The sequence below is a fragment of the Sturnus vulgaris genome, unplaced genomic scaffold (genome assembly GCF_052056855.1).
Source record: "Sturnus vulgaris isolate bStuVul1 unplaced genomic scaffold, bStuVul1.hap1 Scaffold_84, whole genome shotgun sequence".
Lineage (NCBI taxonomy): Eukaryota > Metazoa > Chordata > Aves > Passeriformes > Sturnidae > Sturnus > Sturnus vulgaris.
In genome coordinates, this window is record NW_028276728.1 from 1,546,729 (window position 1) to 1,559,513 (window position 12,785).

Below are 12,785 nucleotides of genomic sequence, written 5' to 3' on the forward strand. Positions count from 1 at the left end.
CATCCATGGCTGCTCCTGGACATGGAGCTCAGCCAGTGCTGCTGCCGTGTGGGCTTTGCTGCTGGTACCACCCGGACACTGGCGTGACAGCTCCATCTCTCTTTATTGGGAGAGAAGAGCTGATTTTGGAGGATCTCAGTCGATGTTCAGTTGAGCTCGTTTCCTGGCAGAAATAGATGGCCAAACTTACCCTTATCACAATCAAACAGCGTGTTCCCTGACAGAAACCCTTTCCAATGCCCTTCTGGGAATCAGGAACACGTGTTGAGGTGCTGGCTGCATCTGTGGGAGCGATGTGGAGCGTGAGCCCGTGCTGTGCTCCACTGCTGAGCTGGCAGCTCGCTGGTCACGGCCAGGACGTTCTCTGTTTGCCCCAGAGCTGGGGCCTGCAGGCACCTTGGCACCCCTTGGCACAGGCTGTGCCACCCAACAAAGCCCAGGAGGCCGGGAGGAGAGCCCGGGGCCAGCGCAGCTGCTTGGGCAGTCGCTCCTTCCAGGGACCTGGGCCAAACCCATCCCTGAGCAGCCACTGCCAGCCCTGACCCTCCCTGGCCCGTGACAGCTCCTCCAGACCACAGAATGGATCCCACAAGAGCAGTGTTCAGCCTGTGGGCTCAGCAGGGACACACCACTCACCCCTGCTATGGGAGCTGGGCTGGTGTGCAGCGAGCAACAAAGGAGCTGGGAAAGTGCTTTGCCCAAGGGGACACACTGTCAAAGAGTCTACCACCAGGAAAGAGATTGTCCCAGTGTTATAAATGACTTTCTATTTGTCCAATTTATCAAACAACTAGATTAAATGTAGTAGTACATTTTTAATAGTAACAACTATATAAATGAATACAATCAAAGTATTAGATACATGTATTTGAGTATATACAAAATTTGGCAGGAAGTAATTTAGTATAATTGAGGTTTGTATAAAGCATAAGCAAAACTGACCAGGGTTATGGGGAGGGGCTCGTCCTTCCTCATGTACCAAACAATCACGGCCAAAAATCCCACTTATATACTATATACTAATACATATTAATACAGAATTTTCTTGGAAGCTCCTCCTACTTTCTATTCCTAAAATCTATGTCACTGTGTTGTGTTGTGCACGCTCTACTGATAGTTAGGGGTCTCTCATCCTTTTGATTTCCAATGAAGGCTCTTGGTCTTCACCAATGACTGAGGTGTAACCTGCGGGTAGCTCAAGCACACTAAGCTTGGGGTTATGTAACTAAGCATATGTTCCCACTTTAAAACATTACTCAAGTTCCATGCCTGTAATCATCCCATTTTGGCACATTCCAAGGTTGAAACTCTCTATTTCTAGATGCTGCTTATCAACCCTACATCCTTCCATGACTCCCTTCTAACATCTGGAGGATTCCATCAGCTTTGTCTCACTTATTTCCAGTTTTGCTTTGTAACAATTCTTTTCTATTGATATGAGTACAATTTTGTAATATAGTTACAATTTACTTAAGACAAAACACATTTATCACATTAATAATTTTTTCATATTATAAATAAAACTTACTTGTTTTTTTTATATTTTGGGTTTTAAGTCCCAGTTAGGAGATATCATGACATGGTTATTATGGGGTTGAGGAGTGGGTTGCCCAAACAGCCCGCAAGAGGCTCTTTCTTCTCAGTACCCAGACCTCCTAAGGAGACATTCAGCACCAAAATCACTTGAAAAATGCTTCTATCACCTCCTCTCTGAACTGAAAAGTAGAAAAACATTCCCTTGAGTAAAAGAAAGTCATGAGATGCACTTTGAAATTTTCCTCCTTAGCAGAATTTAAAACTGACTCCAAGCAGCTGCACAAGGCCTGGAGACTGGAAGACAATGGCAGGAAGACAAAGAGCTCCTGAGGGTTTTCTGTATTTTAATGATCCCCACGGTGGATTTGGGGCTGAGTGCAGGACCCCCAGGCACTGAGAGAAGGTTGAAGAAGCTGCTCAAGGAGTCAGAAGCAAAACTCCAAGTCCCTTGGAGCATCAGTGGCCCCACTGAGGGCAGGGAGTGCCAAAGGCTCCCCAGGGAGTGGTGAGAGCAGATCCTTGAGGGCAGGATTGCAGGAGCCCGAGGCTGTGAGCAGGGAACTGCAATGCTGAGCAAGGCCTGGGCTGGGTGGAGGAAGCAGAAAGGCCAAGGCCTGAGCCCAGGCCTGGGCCAGCAGGGCCTGTCCCTCACAGGTGGCTCGGGGCTATTCCTGGAGCACTGGGATGGGAGAGGCAGCAAGGACAAATGTCATCAAGCTGCAAGCCCTGCCAGCCTCCTGAGGGAGGGCCGAGGCAGAAGCAAAGTGCAGTCCCTGCCAGGAAAGTTCCTTCTGTGGGGCTGCAGAGGCCCTGCCCGAGCCCAGGGCACAAAGGCCTGGGTGCCTCTGGCCCTGCCAGCCCTGCCCAGCCCTTGGCCATCTCTCCTGCAGGCTGTGCCCCCTGTGCGTGCTGCTCCTGTGCCCTGGCCGGCTGCACACGCCCATCTCGCTGTCCCCCCCAGCATTTCTCAGCCCAGCATTGCTGTGCCCTCCCTGGGCTCCCTGCACCCAGCGCTGCCGGCTCCTGGCACACAGAGCCATGGCCTGGCCCAGCCTCACGCTGGGACACCTCGGGCACCAACATTCTGCCCTGGGAGGGACTGTTCTGTTTCCTCACCTCCAGGCTGAACCTTCCAGGCTGCACTTTGGGGAGGTTTCCTTCTCTTCCCACTCTCAAGCAAAGCTCCATCTCCTGTTGTTCACAAAGAGAGGAGGGTTGGTGGGAGATGTGGTGGTCAGAGGCTGTTTGGGGTACAGTGACCATGAAATATTTGAGATTTTAAATATTCTGTGAAACAAGGAGGGACATCAACAAAACTTCTGCCCTGGACTTACAGAGAGCAGACTTCGGCCTATTCTTGAAGCAGACTTGGAGAATACCAAATCAGGTATTGATTTTTTTTAAGGTAAACAGCACGAAAAAAATAAGGATTCTAGGAAGAATGGTCACACTTCGAAAAAGAAATCTTAAAGGAGCAGGAACAGCATGTCTTTTTGCACCAAAAAAGAGAGCAAGAGCAGAAAATGACTGGCCTGGCTGGGCATGGGGCTCTTTCCAGGAACTCAGGGAAAAAAGAGGCTGCATCACCTTTGGACAGAGGGGCAAAAAACTCAGGAAATGTTTAAGGATGTTTTTAGGTCGTGCAAAAAGTAAATTAGAGAGGTGAAAGCTCAGTTAGGTCTTCACGTGGCTACTTCTGTGAGGGATAATAAAAATGTTCCCATAAATATATTAATGGCAAGAGGAGGGGTAAGGAGAACCTCCATTGTTTATTGGGGGGGATATGGGTTCCAAAGATGAGGAAAAAGCAGAGGTACATAACCCCTCCTTTGCCTCAGTTTTCAACAATAAGCCAGGTTGTCCTCAGGACAAGTGTTCTCCTGAGCTGGTAGATGGGGACAGGGAGCAGAACAGACCCCTGGAATCCAGGGGGAAGCAGCTGGGGACCTGCTGAGCCACTCAGATGCTCACAGGTGTCTCTGGGACCAGATGGGATCCATCCCAGGGGGATGAGGGAGCTGCTGGATGAGCTGCCCAAGGTGCTCTCCATCATTTCTCATCAGTGCTGGCTCAGCAGGGAGGTGCCAGAGGACTGGAGGTGCCAATGTGAGCCCATCCCCAAGAAGGGCTGGAAGGAGGATGTGGGGAACTGCAGGCCTGTCAGCCTGACCTGGGTGCCTGGTGAGGTGATGGAACAGATCACCTTGAGTGCCATCACAGGGCACCTCCAGGATGGCTGAGGGATCAGAGCCAGCCAGCGTGGATTTCAATATCTGCATTGATGATCTGGATGAGGGCATGGAGTGCAGCTTCAGGAAATGTGCAGACGGCACCAAGCTGGGTGTGAGTGAGGATGTGCTGGAGGGTAGGAGGGCTCTGCAGAGGGACCTGGACAGGCTGGATCCAGGGCCCAAATCCAACAAGGTGAGGTTTAACAAGACCAAGTGCTGGGTCCTGCACTTTGGCCACAACAACCCCTGCAGTGCTCCAGGCTGGGCACAGAGTGGCTGGACAGCAGCCAGGCAGAAAGGGACCTGGGGGCACTGATGGACAGCAGGCTGGACATGAGCCAGCAGTGTGCCCAGGTGGTCAAGGAGGCCAATGGCTCCTGGCCTGGATCAGGAATGGTGTGGCCAGCAGGAGAGGAGCTGCTGTGCCAGCACTGATCTCCCCCAGCTCTGCACACAGACATTGCTGCTGCAGCTCCAGAAAAGGGAAGAAAAGGGGCATCTCCAGTGAAAAGTTTTCTGTGAGATCTTTGCTCAGTAAAGCCTCGAGAGCACAAATCCCTATTAAAACAGTCTAGGGCCACAGCAGAGTTGGAGAGAACCAAAAAGAGAAATAGTACATATAGTGGCCTTTCATTGTGGAAAATATAAAAAAAACTACAACACAGAAAAAAAGAAAAAGACACAACCAAACCAAGAAGAACTAACAAAAATTATTTTTGTTACAAGTGATTTCCAGAAATTTGCCTGTTATTTAACGTTTCTGAAATCCTCCAGCCATCAGTCTCCACACTGCAGCCTTGAGCTCCTGGTTCCTCAGACTGTAGATGAGGGGGTTCAGGGTTGGAGGCACCACTGAGTACAGAACTGACAATACCACATCTAGGCATGGGGAGGAGGTGGAGGGGGGCTTCAGATTGGCATATGTGGCAGTGCTGAGAAACAGAGACACCACGGCCAGGTGAGGGAGGCAGGTGGAAAAGGCTTTGTGCCATCCCTGCTGAGAGGGGATCTTCAGCACAGCCCTGAAGATCTGCACATAGGAGAAAACCATGAACACAAAGCATCCAGAAGCTAAACAGACACTAACAGCAAGGAGCCCAAGTTCCCTTAAGTTTGAGTGTGAGCAGGAGAGCTTGAGGATGTGTGGGATTTCACAGAAGAACTGGCCCAGGGCACTGCCATGGCACAGGGGCAGGGAAAATGTATTGGCCGTGTGCAGCAGTGAATAGAGAAAGCCACTGGCCCAGGCAGCTGCTGCCATGTGGGCACAAGCTCTGCTGCCCAGGAGGGTCCCGTAGTGCAGGGGTTTGCAGATGGACACGTAGCGGTCATAGCACATGATGGTCAGGAGGGAAAACTCTGTGGAAATGAAAAAGGCAAAGAAAAATACCTGAGCAGCACATCCTGCAAAGGTGATGATTCTGGTGTCCCAGAGGGAATTGTGCATGGCTTTGGGGACAGTGGTGCAGATGGAGCCCAGGTCAGTGAGGGCCAGGTTGAGCAGGAAGAAGAACATGGGGGTGTGCAGGTGGTGGCCGCAGGCTACGGCGCTGATGATGAGGCCGTTGGCCAGGAGGGCAGCCAGGGAGATGGCCAGGAAGAGGCAGAAGTGCAGGAGCTGCAGCTGCCGCGTGTCTGCCAATGGCAGCAGGAGGAAGTGGCTGATGGAGCTGCTGTTGGACATTTTTTCATTCTCACCATCGGGGACTGTTCAAAGAAGACATTAACAATCCTGGATAGGTTTCCTTGAGTCAATCCTATGCTATTTTATTACACATTTACTTAAAGGAATTTCTCTTTCTTTGCCTAAATTTCAGTCACCTTTTTTTTATCTATGAGCTTGGGGTTTTGATTTCTTCAAAGGGGGAGAAATCTTCTTGCAGCATTGCTCTCACCATGAACACTTGGGGAGCCCAGAGGGAAAGTAGGGCTGCCTGTGCCCCAGTGCTGTCAGACCTGCTGGTCACACACATGTGCCTTTTTCATTACACCTCCCTCTATTTCAGGATGGCTGAACCAAAACATGCTTGAAAAATATAGTGGACTTTCTTAAGGCACCAGTTTCAAAGAAAGCTTCTCTATACCCTTCTCTCTTTCCCTATGCAATTGGACAGGGAGACACACCAAGGGTTTGCTCTGGCTCTCTGCTGCCTGCAGTTGTGCCTACTGGGAGCTCTTTCTCTCTATCCAAGCCTTGTCCCTGCCAGTGCTCCCAGAGCCCAGCCCAGCCCTGGGGGCTCAGCTCTGCCCTGCACACCCCTCCCAGCACAGGGCACTGCCCAGGGCCATCTCCCTGCCAGCAGGGCCTTAAGGGCAGCTCACACAAACTGAGATGCTGCAAGCCAAGGTGCTGCTGCTGCTGTGTGTAGGCACAGGAGGGTGAGGAGGCACTTTGTGAGGGAGATGGGAGGCAGATGTGCTGATGGCCAGTGGGACAGTGCAGGAGTGTCAGTGACACAGACACAGCTGACAGCCCCTTTGCCTTGCCTTGAGGAGAAAGCTGAGAGCAGCCCTGGCCATGCAGCACCATCTCCACAGCAGGAGGAATCTGCCCTGATGGGGGTGGCTCCTTGCACCTCCAACTTCTCCCCACAGTCCATGGGGAGCTGCAGGGCAGGCTGAGAGCTGTCCCTGGCAGGTGGCACATGGCCTGGGCTGGCCAAGAGCCCTGAGGGCTGCAGGAGCTGCTCTGCAGGACAGCCCTGGGCAGCCCTGGCTGCAGCCCCAGCTTCAGCCCCTGCAGCCGTCCCTGGCAGCAGGAGCCGTCCTGCCCTGTCCCTCTGACGGTGCCCAGGGCAGCCCCGCTCTGCAGCACATCCTCATCCTCCTCCTCCTCCTCCTCCTCCTCCTCTGTCTCAGAGAAACTGGGAGAGTCCTCCTGACACATCCCCCAGGCTGTGGGCTGTGCTGGCTCCAGGAGATCCCTCCAGGAGCACAGGGGACATTGCCCTGCACCCACACACTCACCATGTCCAGGGCTGTGAAGATGTTTCCCCAAGTGCAGTCTCAGCTCAATGTCTTCCCAATCCCGATTGCCTTGAGCCTGTCTGTGCCTGGCTCCTGTCCCCTCAGTGCCTGCAGGCAGTGCCCTCAGCCCTCCTGGGCTGGGAGAGGAGCTGCTCCTCAGCAGAAATGTCTTTTTAAAGCTCTTCTTGGTTGCCAGGAGCTTCCTCTCTGCCAGGAGCCCAGCCCAGCTCATCAGCACAGACACAGCACAAGGATTTTAATTAATCTCTTGGGGCTCTGGTTCTGTTTACTTCATAATCATTCCCTGAGAGAGTTCCAAAAACTTCTCAAGAACTCAAACATGAATTAAAATGCTGAAGTTTCTTCAAGTTTTAATGGGTCCCACTGAGGGACATGACTGAGAAAGTGTCATCAAGTTCCAGTTAGAGCTGGAAATTGGAGGCAGAGATGACAGGTAGGGACAAAGAGAAGCCAAGTCTTGGTGCCCTGGGGCACAGCAGGGTCTGTGCCACCAAGGGCTGGGAGGAGACACCTTGTCCTGAGCCACTGGGGCCTCCTGGCACAGCCCCAGCAAGGCTGGCCACTGTCACCCCTTGTCCTGCCCTCAGCATCCCCCCACATCCCAGTGGCCTCAGGGACCTGCTGGGACCAGTCCCTGGGGAGCCTTGGTCAGGAATGGCCCTGGGGGGCTCCTTCATGCTCCCAGGGACTGCAGGTTTTTCAGAGGACTTTGGGTTTTGCTTTTGCCTTGGAGTCTCTGAAAGTTTTGTGCAATCATGGCCTCCAATTATCTGCTTTAATTAGTCCCTTGAGAGACTTTGTCAGTTATGATACTCAATGGGGCTCATTAATGCTTCAAGGTACTCAGTTTTTTTAAGGTACTTGGAGTTTCCCTTTTTACAGGAACTCCTTTAGTAGTTTATGCAATCATGGTCCCAATTATCTGCTTTAACGAGTCCCTTGAGAGCTTTGTACTGACACTCAGTGGGGCTCATTAATACTTCAAGGAACTTCAATTTCTTGAGGTACTTTCCTTTTTCCTTTCTTTTCTCAGTCTCTGAGAGGTTTTTGGGCAATCCTGGCCTGCAATTCTTTCCTCCAAGCAGTCCATGAGGAGCCTGTGGTGTGGATGGACATCAGTGGGACCCATTAATGCTTCGAGACACTTTGGGTTTTTCTTCTGACTTGGACTCCTGGAAAGGTTTGTGCAATCTCCTCTCAGGACCTGAGGTTCAAGGGCTCAGCACCAAATGCACCACGGGGCTGATTGGGATCAAGCAAGTCCTGACAAACCATGGCTCTGCCTTGATTTCCCTCTGGTCAAGAACATATCCAGCAATTGCTTAGATTATTTTGACTACTTTGATCTTTCCATTTTCATCACAATTTTCATGACTAATCCTTGGTAAAACTAGAGGTGTTTCTGGCAAACAAAGATTCTGGCTGCCTATCAAGATACAATTTACAGACATCAGTAGTACTTGAATGACATGGTTCTTCATTCTTTTTCCTCAGTCTCATTTGGGTTAGGAACAATAATTTTGTTGTCCATGGAGCTGATCCCTTTTTAATTCCAGAATAATGTCCCCAAGGTCCTTTTCTGTTCAGCTCTGCTGCACTGTCTGTGGCTGACAAGGCTTGGTGGGGTCCTTTCCCCTCTGGCTGGAGAGGTGCCAGGTCCCAGTCCCTGAGGGCCCCCAGGCTCCTGGCTGGAATTCATGTGCAAGTCCCTCAGTGCCACATCAGCCTTCACATGGAGCCCCATGGATCATTTTCCAAAGAGCTGTTGGGGCAAAGAGGGAGATTTGGTCTGGCAGGATCTGTAAAACAATATCCCATAACATCCACTTGTTCTGGCACTGAGCACTTGGCTGCAGGGACACATTCCCATTGCTTCTGCCCAGGTTTCAGGAGTCAAACAGTGTTGTCTTTTCCCCAGAGCTGTTCCTTCAGCTGGCTCGGGAGGGCCATTGGGCCTCTGGACCCACACTCTGCCTCCATTATTAGGACTGCTGCATCCAAACCCTCTGTCTCTACAAACACAGGTGGATTTGAGGTGGAGCTCCTTCTTTCACAATTGTTGTTAAAACTGCAATATCAGTAACTGTGCCACCCCGCCATGGGGTTGAATAATCCAATCTTGTTCACTATTACTTCACCGAATTACTTAAATTTCTCCTAGATAATCTGCATCAGTTCTTCCTTCCATGACATGAACGCTTTGTAAGGCCAAGCTCCAGCGAGCAGTTATCAAACCAAAGTGTCCTGGAGGAATCTGAATTATTGTTCCTGTATTCTTAAGTCTCATTTGCTTCTGATTTATCCTAATTAATTCCAGTGCATGAAGGCCCAGCCCTGCAGCCTCTGGGGGGGCCCTGCCAGGGGCCATCACACCCAGAACCATTTCCCAGGCAGTCACAGGCTCACTGTCCATGGCTGTATTTGCAAATTGGGTGCAGCCATGCACAGCGAGAGGGTTTCCATTGTTAAGGGCATGGAGCACATCTGTGAGATGGGTTCTCCACTGGGACAGCTTCCCAATCTCCTCATATCTTCAACTACTCTTTTAACAATCCCTTCATCTCTTCAACCAATCCTGCAGCTTGTGGATGATCGGGTATATGAAAAACCCTTATGTCTTATTCACTGCATTTTTCACAGGAACACACAAAGCATTCCACATCACAGTATCAGCAAACCCCATCAAAATAGCCAATTTCATCCCTTCCTCCTTTATTCCTTGTATACAATTTGCAAAGTTTACCACTGATGTTTGGGTCTTGGCTAGTCCTTTTCTGTAGGGTATTTAGTGTCACAGTGAGCAGCCAAAGATGACCTATTAGCATTGTCAGCATTATTTTACATTATCAATTTTTAATGATATCTAAAAAGGAGAGATCATGTTATATTTTTATATAACCATTACTATGAATAATAATATTATATTTCACTTGAACAAATGAACCTGAGCTCAAGATTTAAACCCTCCTCTTTCACTCCATGTGGGAGTGTTCCAAAACCAATTCTTCCTTCTGTTGGTGCTATTTCCAACGTGCTGTCAACAAAATCCATCCCTGTCTTCCCAAACCCAAAAAAGTTCTTTTCCTTTTCTGAGATGCAATTTTTGGATGCTTTGATAGTGCTGAATGAACCAACTGACAGTGCTTCTAGTGTGGGAACGTCTGGTTTCATTCTCCTCTTGGGTCCCTCCCAAAGCCTGGCCAGGGCTCAAGGAGGACCCAAGGGAGCTGACTTTGACCATACAGCCCCAAACAAGGCCAGATGTCAGATTTCGTGGCCTTGTCCCCTTTCTAAATGCAAAAAGGTCAATCCATGTTTGGCTAAGGAGTGGATACATCTATCACAATGCTACTGATCCTGCATATTTCAGGAATGAGTGGATACAAAGATAACCTTTGCTTGGAAGGTTCATTGAGACGTCACCTTTGGCTCAGGGCCTGTTGTTCAGGCCTCACTCGGGCCTTGGCACTTCAGGACTGGGTTTAGTGCTGAACTTGGCACTGCTGGGTGAATGGCTGGACTGGATGAGCTCAGAGGTCTTTCCCTACAGAAAGGATTCTATCTGCTGCATTCAGCTAGGTCCATGTTAGCAGCATTACTTAGGTCCAAAAGTCCCCTCTTGGCCAGCTCTTGTGGCCTAAGGCTTCAGCTCCTTTAGCTCCTGGTGCTGAGCTGCTCATGCTGAACGAGATGACTCAGAGAGAAGAACACAGTTCATCCAATTCCTTCTGGGACACTGAGAGGGGAGGCTGTGGAAACAGGAGCATTGTTTGCTGTGCTCTCCTCCCTGCCCTTCACACCTTTCAGCACTTTGAAGCAGCCAAGAGCTTTCTCCAAGGGTGCAGTGAAGCAGCTGTTCCTGCTCCCAGCTCTGGCTCTTCCCACTCTCTGACCTTGACTGGTTTTGTCCCTCTTGCTGTGCCCTCTGTTCCCCCTGTGCTCGGTGGCTGCTGCCCAGGACTGTGGGACTGGCACAGATCAGGGGCTCCAGCCCCTCCTTTCTGTGCCCTCGGAGCTGCCTGCTCACAGCAGCCTTTTCCATCTGGAAGCTCCACACGGACAGGGAGTCCCCACCTCTGTTCCCTGCACAACCTCCAGGAGCCCAGGGCTGCCATCTCCAGTCCCTGCTGGCCCTGGGGGCTCCCAGGTGGCCCAGGCTGCTGTGACACCACTGCACACGGGAGGGAGGAGTGGCAGGGGCTGTGCTGAAAGTCAGGTCCATGTGCTGCTGCTGCTGCTGCTGCTGCTGCTGCTGTGGGGGTCATTTGTCCAGCCCTGCCCCAGAGTCAGGGATCAGATCCAGGCCCTGCTGCTGCTCCCTCGGGATCAGCCACAATTTGGGTGTTGCTGTCAGTGCCAGCAGAGGCCGTGGCTGGAGCAGCTGGTGCTGACACTGCCCCAAGCCCCGGGGCCAGAGGGGCTGGGGGGAAGCTGCCCCTTGTTCTCCCTCTGCCCCACACACAGCTGGGCCGGGCACAAGTGGGGCAGCACAGCAAACAGGGAGCCTGTCAGTCCCTTCCAGCCCTGTCTGCTCAGAGTTTGGGCCTTGGAGCTCCAGGTGGACAAAGGCAGCTGCTCCTGGTCCCTCTGTGTGTCCCCGTGCTCTGCAGTGCTGCTCCACCAGTCTGTGCCCAGCAATGGGGAAAAGCCTCAGCCCTGCAGGGCCAGGAGCTGCCGGGCTCTGCCTGAGCAGCTCAGCCAGCGGGAAGGAGATGCTCCTCATGGGAACCAGGAGCAGAGGACGCTTCTTTTTATGGCATATTTTCTGTTTTAAGGAAAAGAAAAAGGAAAAAGAAAAGGAAAAAACCTCTATAAAATGTGAAAGATAAAAGCAAAATCCAAGTGTGCTGTGAAAAATCTTCTGTACCTTTAAGAGGTAACTGATCTTTTGCAACAGAAAACTCAGTTATTCACTTTGCAAATGAGTCAATGGCATTGATGCATCTTACTGGCCTCTGTAACCTTTTTTGAAAAAGATTTTGGGATTTGTTTCCAATATTGATATTTTAAATTGTGGTGAAATTGGTGTGAAGCAAGAAGAAATTGCTTTGTGCCCTGCCAGCTCCTGGCAGGACTGGCAATCTCAACTCTGTCACCGCCCAAAACTTTTAGAAGATGCCCTTCCTTCTCACCCTGTGAATGAGCTGCACATTCCCAATGAAACTGTCAGAGGCTTCTTAAAGACGCAAAGTCCCACTTACGGCTTTTGGCTTGGTTTGGAAGTGCAGAAGGGCAATTCTCCATCCATCAGCTCCAGACTGCACTGCCTTAGGAGCACGGCCCCCTCGCCAGGTTTTGCCCACTCGTGGCACTTCTAGAGAAGGAATAAAGTGCAATTGCACAAATCTAACGAAAAAGGAATGGCAAGTGGGACAGACTAAACATCTTGTGGAGATCCAGGCGTTCAGCTGGGACTATGGAGAGTTTGGCTTCTTGCCAACTGGATGTGTGTCTCTAACTGCAATCTCTTGGCCTGCAGGAGAGTCTCACTCACCTGCAAAAGCACAAAGCTCAGGTGGAGTGCTCAGAACGGGCTCGTCTGAGACAAAGCTGTCAGAGCCATGTGAGGGCAGGGCTGGCCCAGCCGTGCCCAGGGCTGAGCCCAGCAGAGCCCTGGCAGAGCCCAGAGCAGCCTCAGCATCTGCAGAGCCCGGCTGCAAGGAGAGAAACCAGAAACCACCCATCAGCTGAAGGCTCCTGTCCCCCTTGTCCCAACAGCCCGCAGTGCCCAGGCCATGCTGGCCCTGCCCAGAGCTGGGCACAAACCTCCCAGTCACTGCTGCCTCTGGGAGCAGAGCAGGAGGGCAGGACTGTGCCCAGCCTGCAGCCAGCCAAGGCACATCCAGCCCCTCAGCAGCTGCCCAGAGCCAAAAAGCAGCTTGGCAGCCACTGAAGAATTCATTGCATCTGCCCCAGCAATTGGGGAAACCTTTGGTGCCCGGCCAGGCTGTGCCATGCCCACATCTGGCAGCATCCCCCTGGCTGTGGGCTCACCTGCAAATTGGGTGTGGAGTGTGTCTGTGAAGAAGG

The 12,785-nt window shown here is 51.4% G+C and overlaps 1 protein-coding gene across 1 annotated transcript; it reads right to left on the reverse strand.

The window, feature by feature from the left end:
* Positions 1-4,517: 4,517 nt before the first annotated feature.
* Positions 4,518-5,106, reverse strand: LOC148217454 (olfactory receptor 14J1-like). The gene has a single exon (XM_088158639.1). It carries the CDS (start codon positions 5,104-5,106, stop codon positions 4,519-4,521), a length of 588 nt encoding a protein of 195 aa, XP_088014765.1. The 3' UTR covers position 4,518.
* Positions 5,107-12,785: the final 7,679 nt, after the last annotated feature.

Bases quoted from the DNA above. Each gene is read 5' to 3' on its own strand.
- LOC148217454 (XM_088158639.1), bottom strand. From the start codon at position 5,106: ATGTGCTATGACCGCTACGTGTCCATCTGCAAACCCCTGCACTACGGG.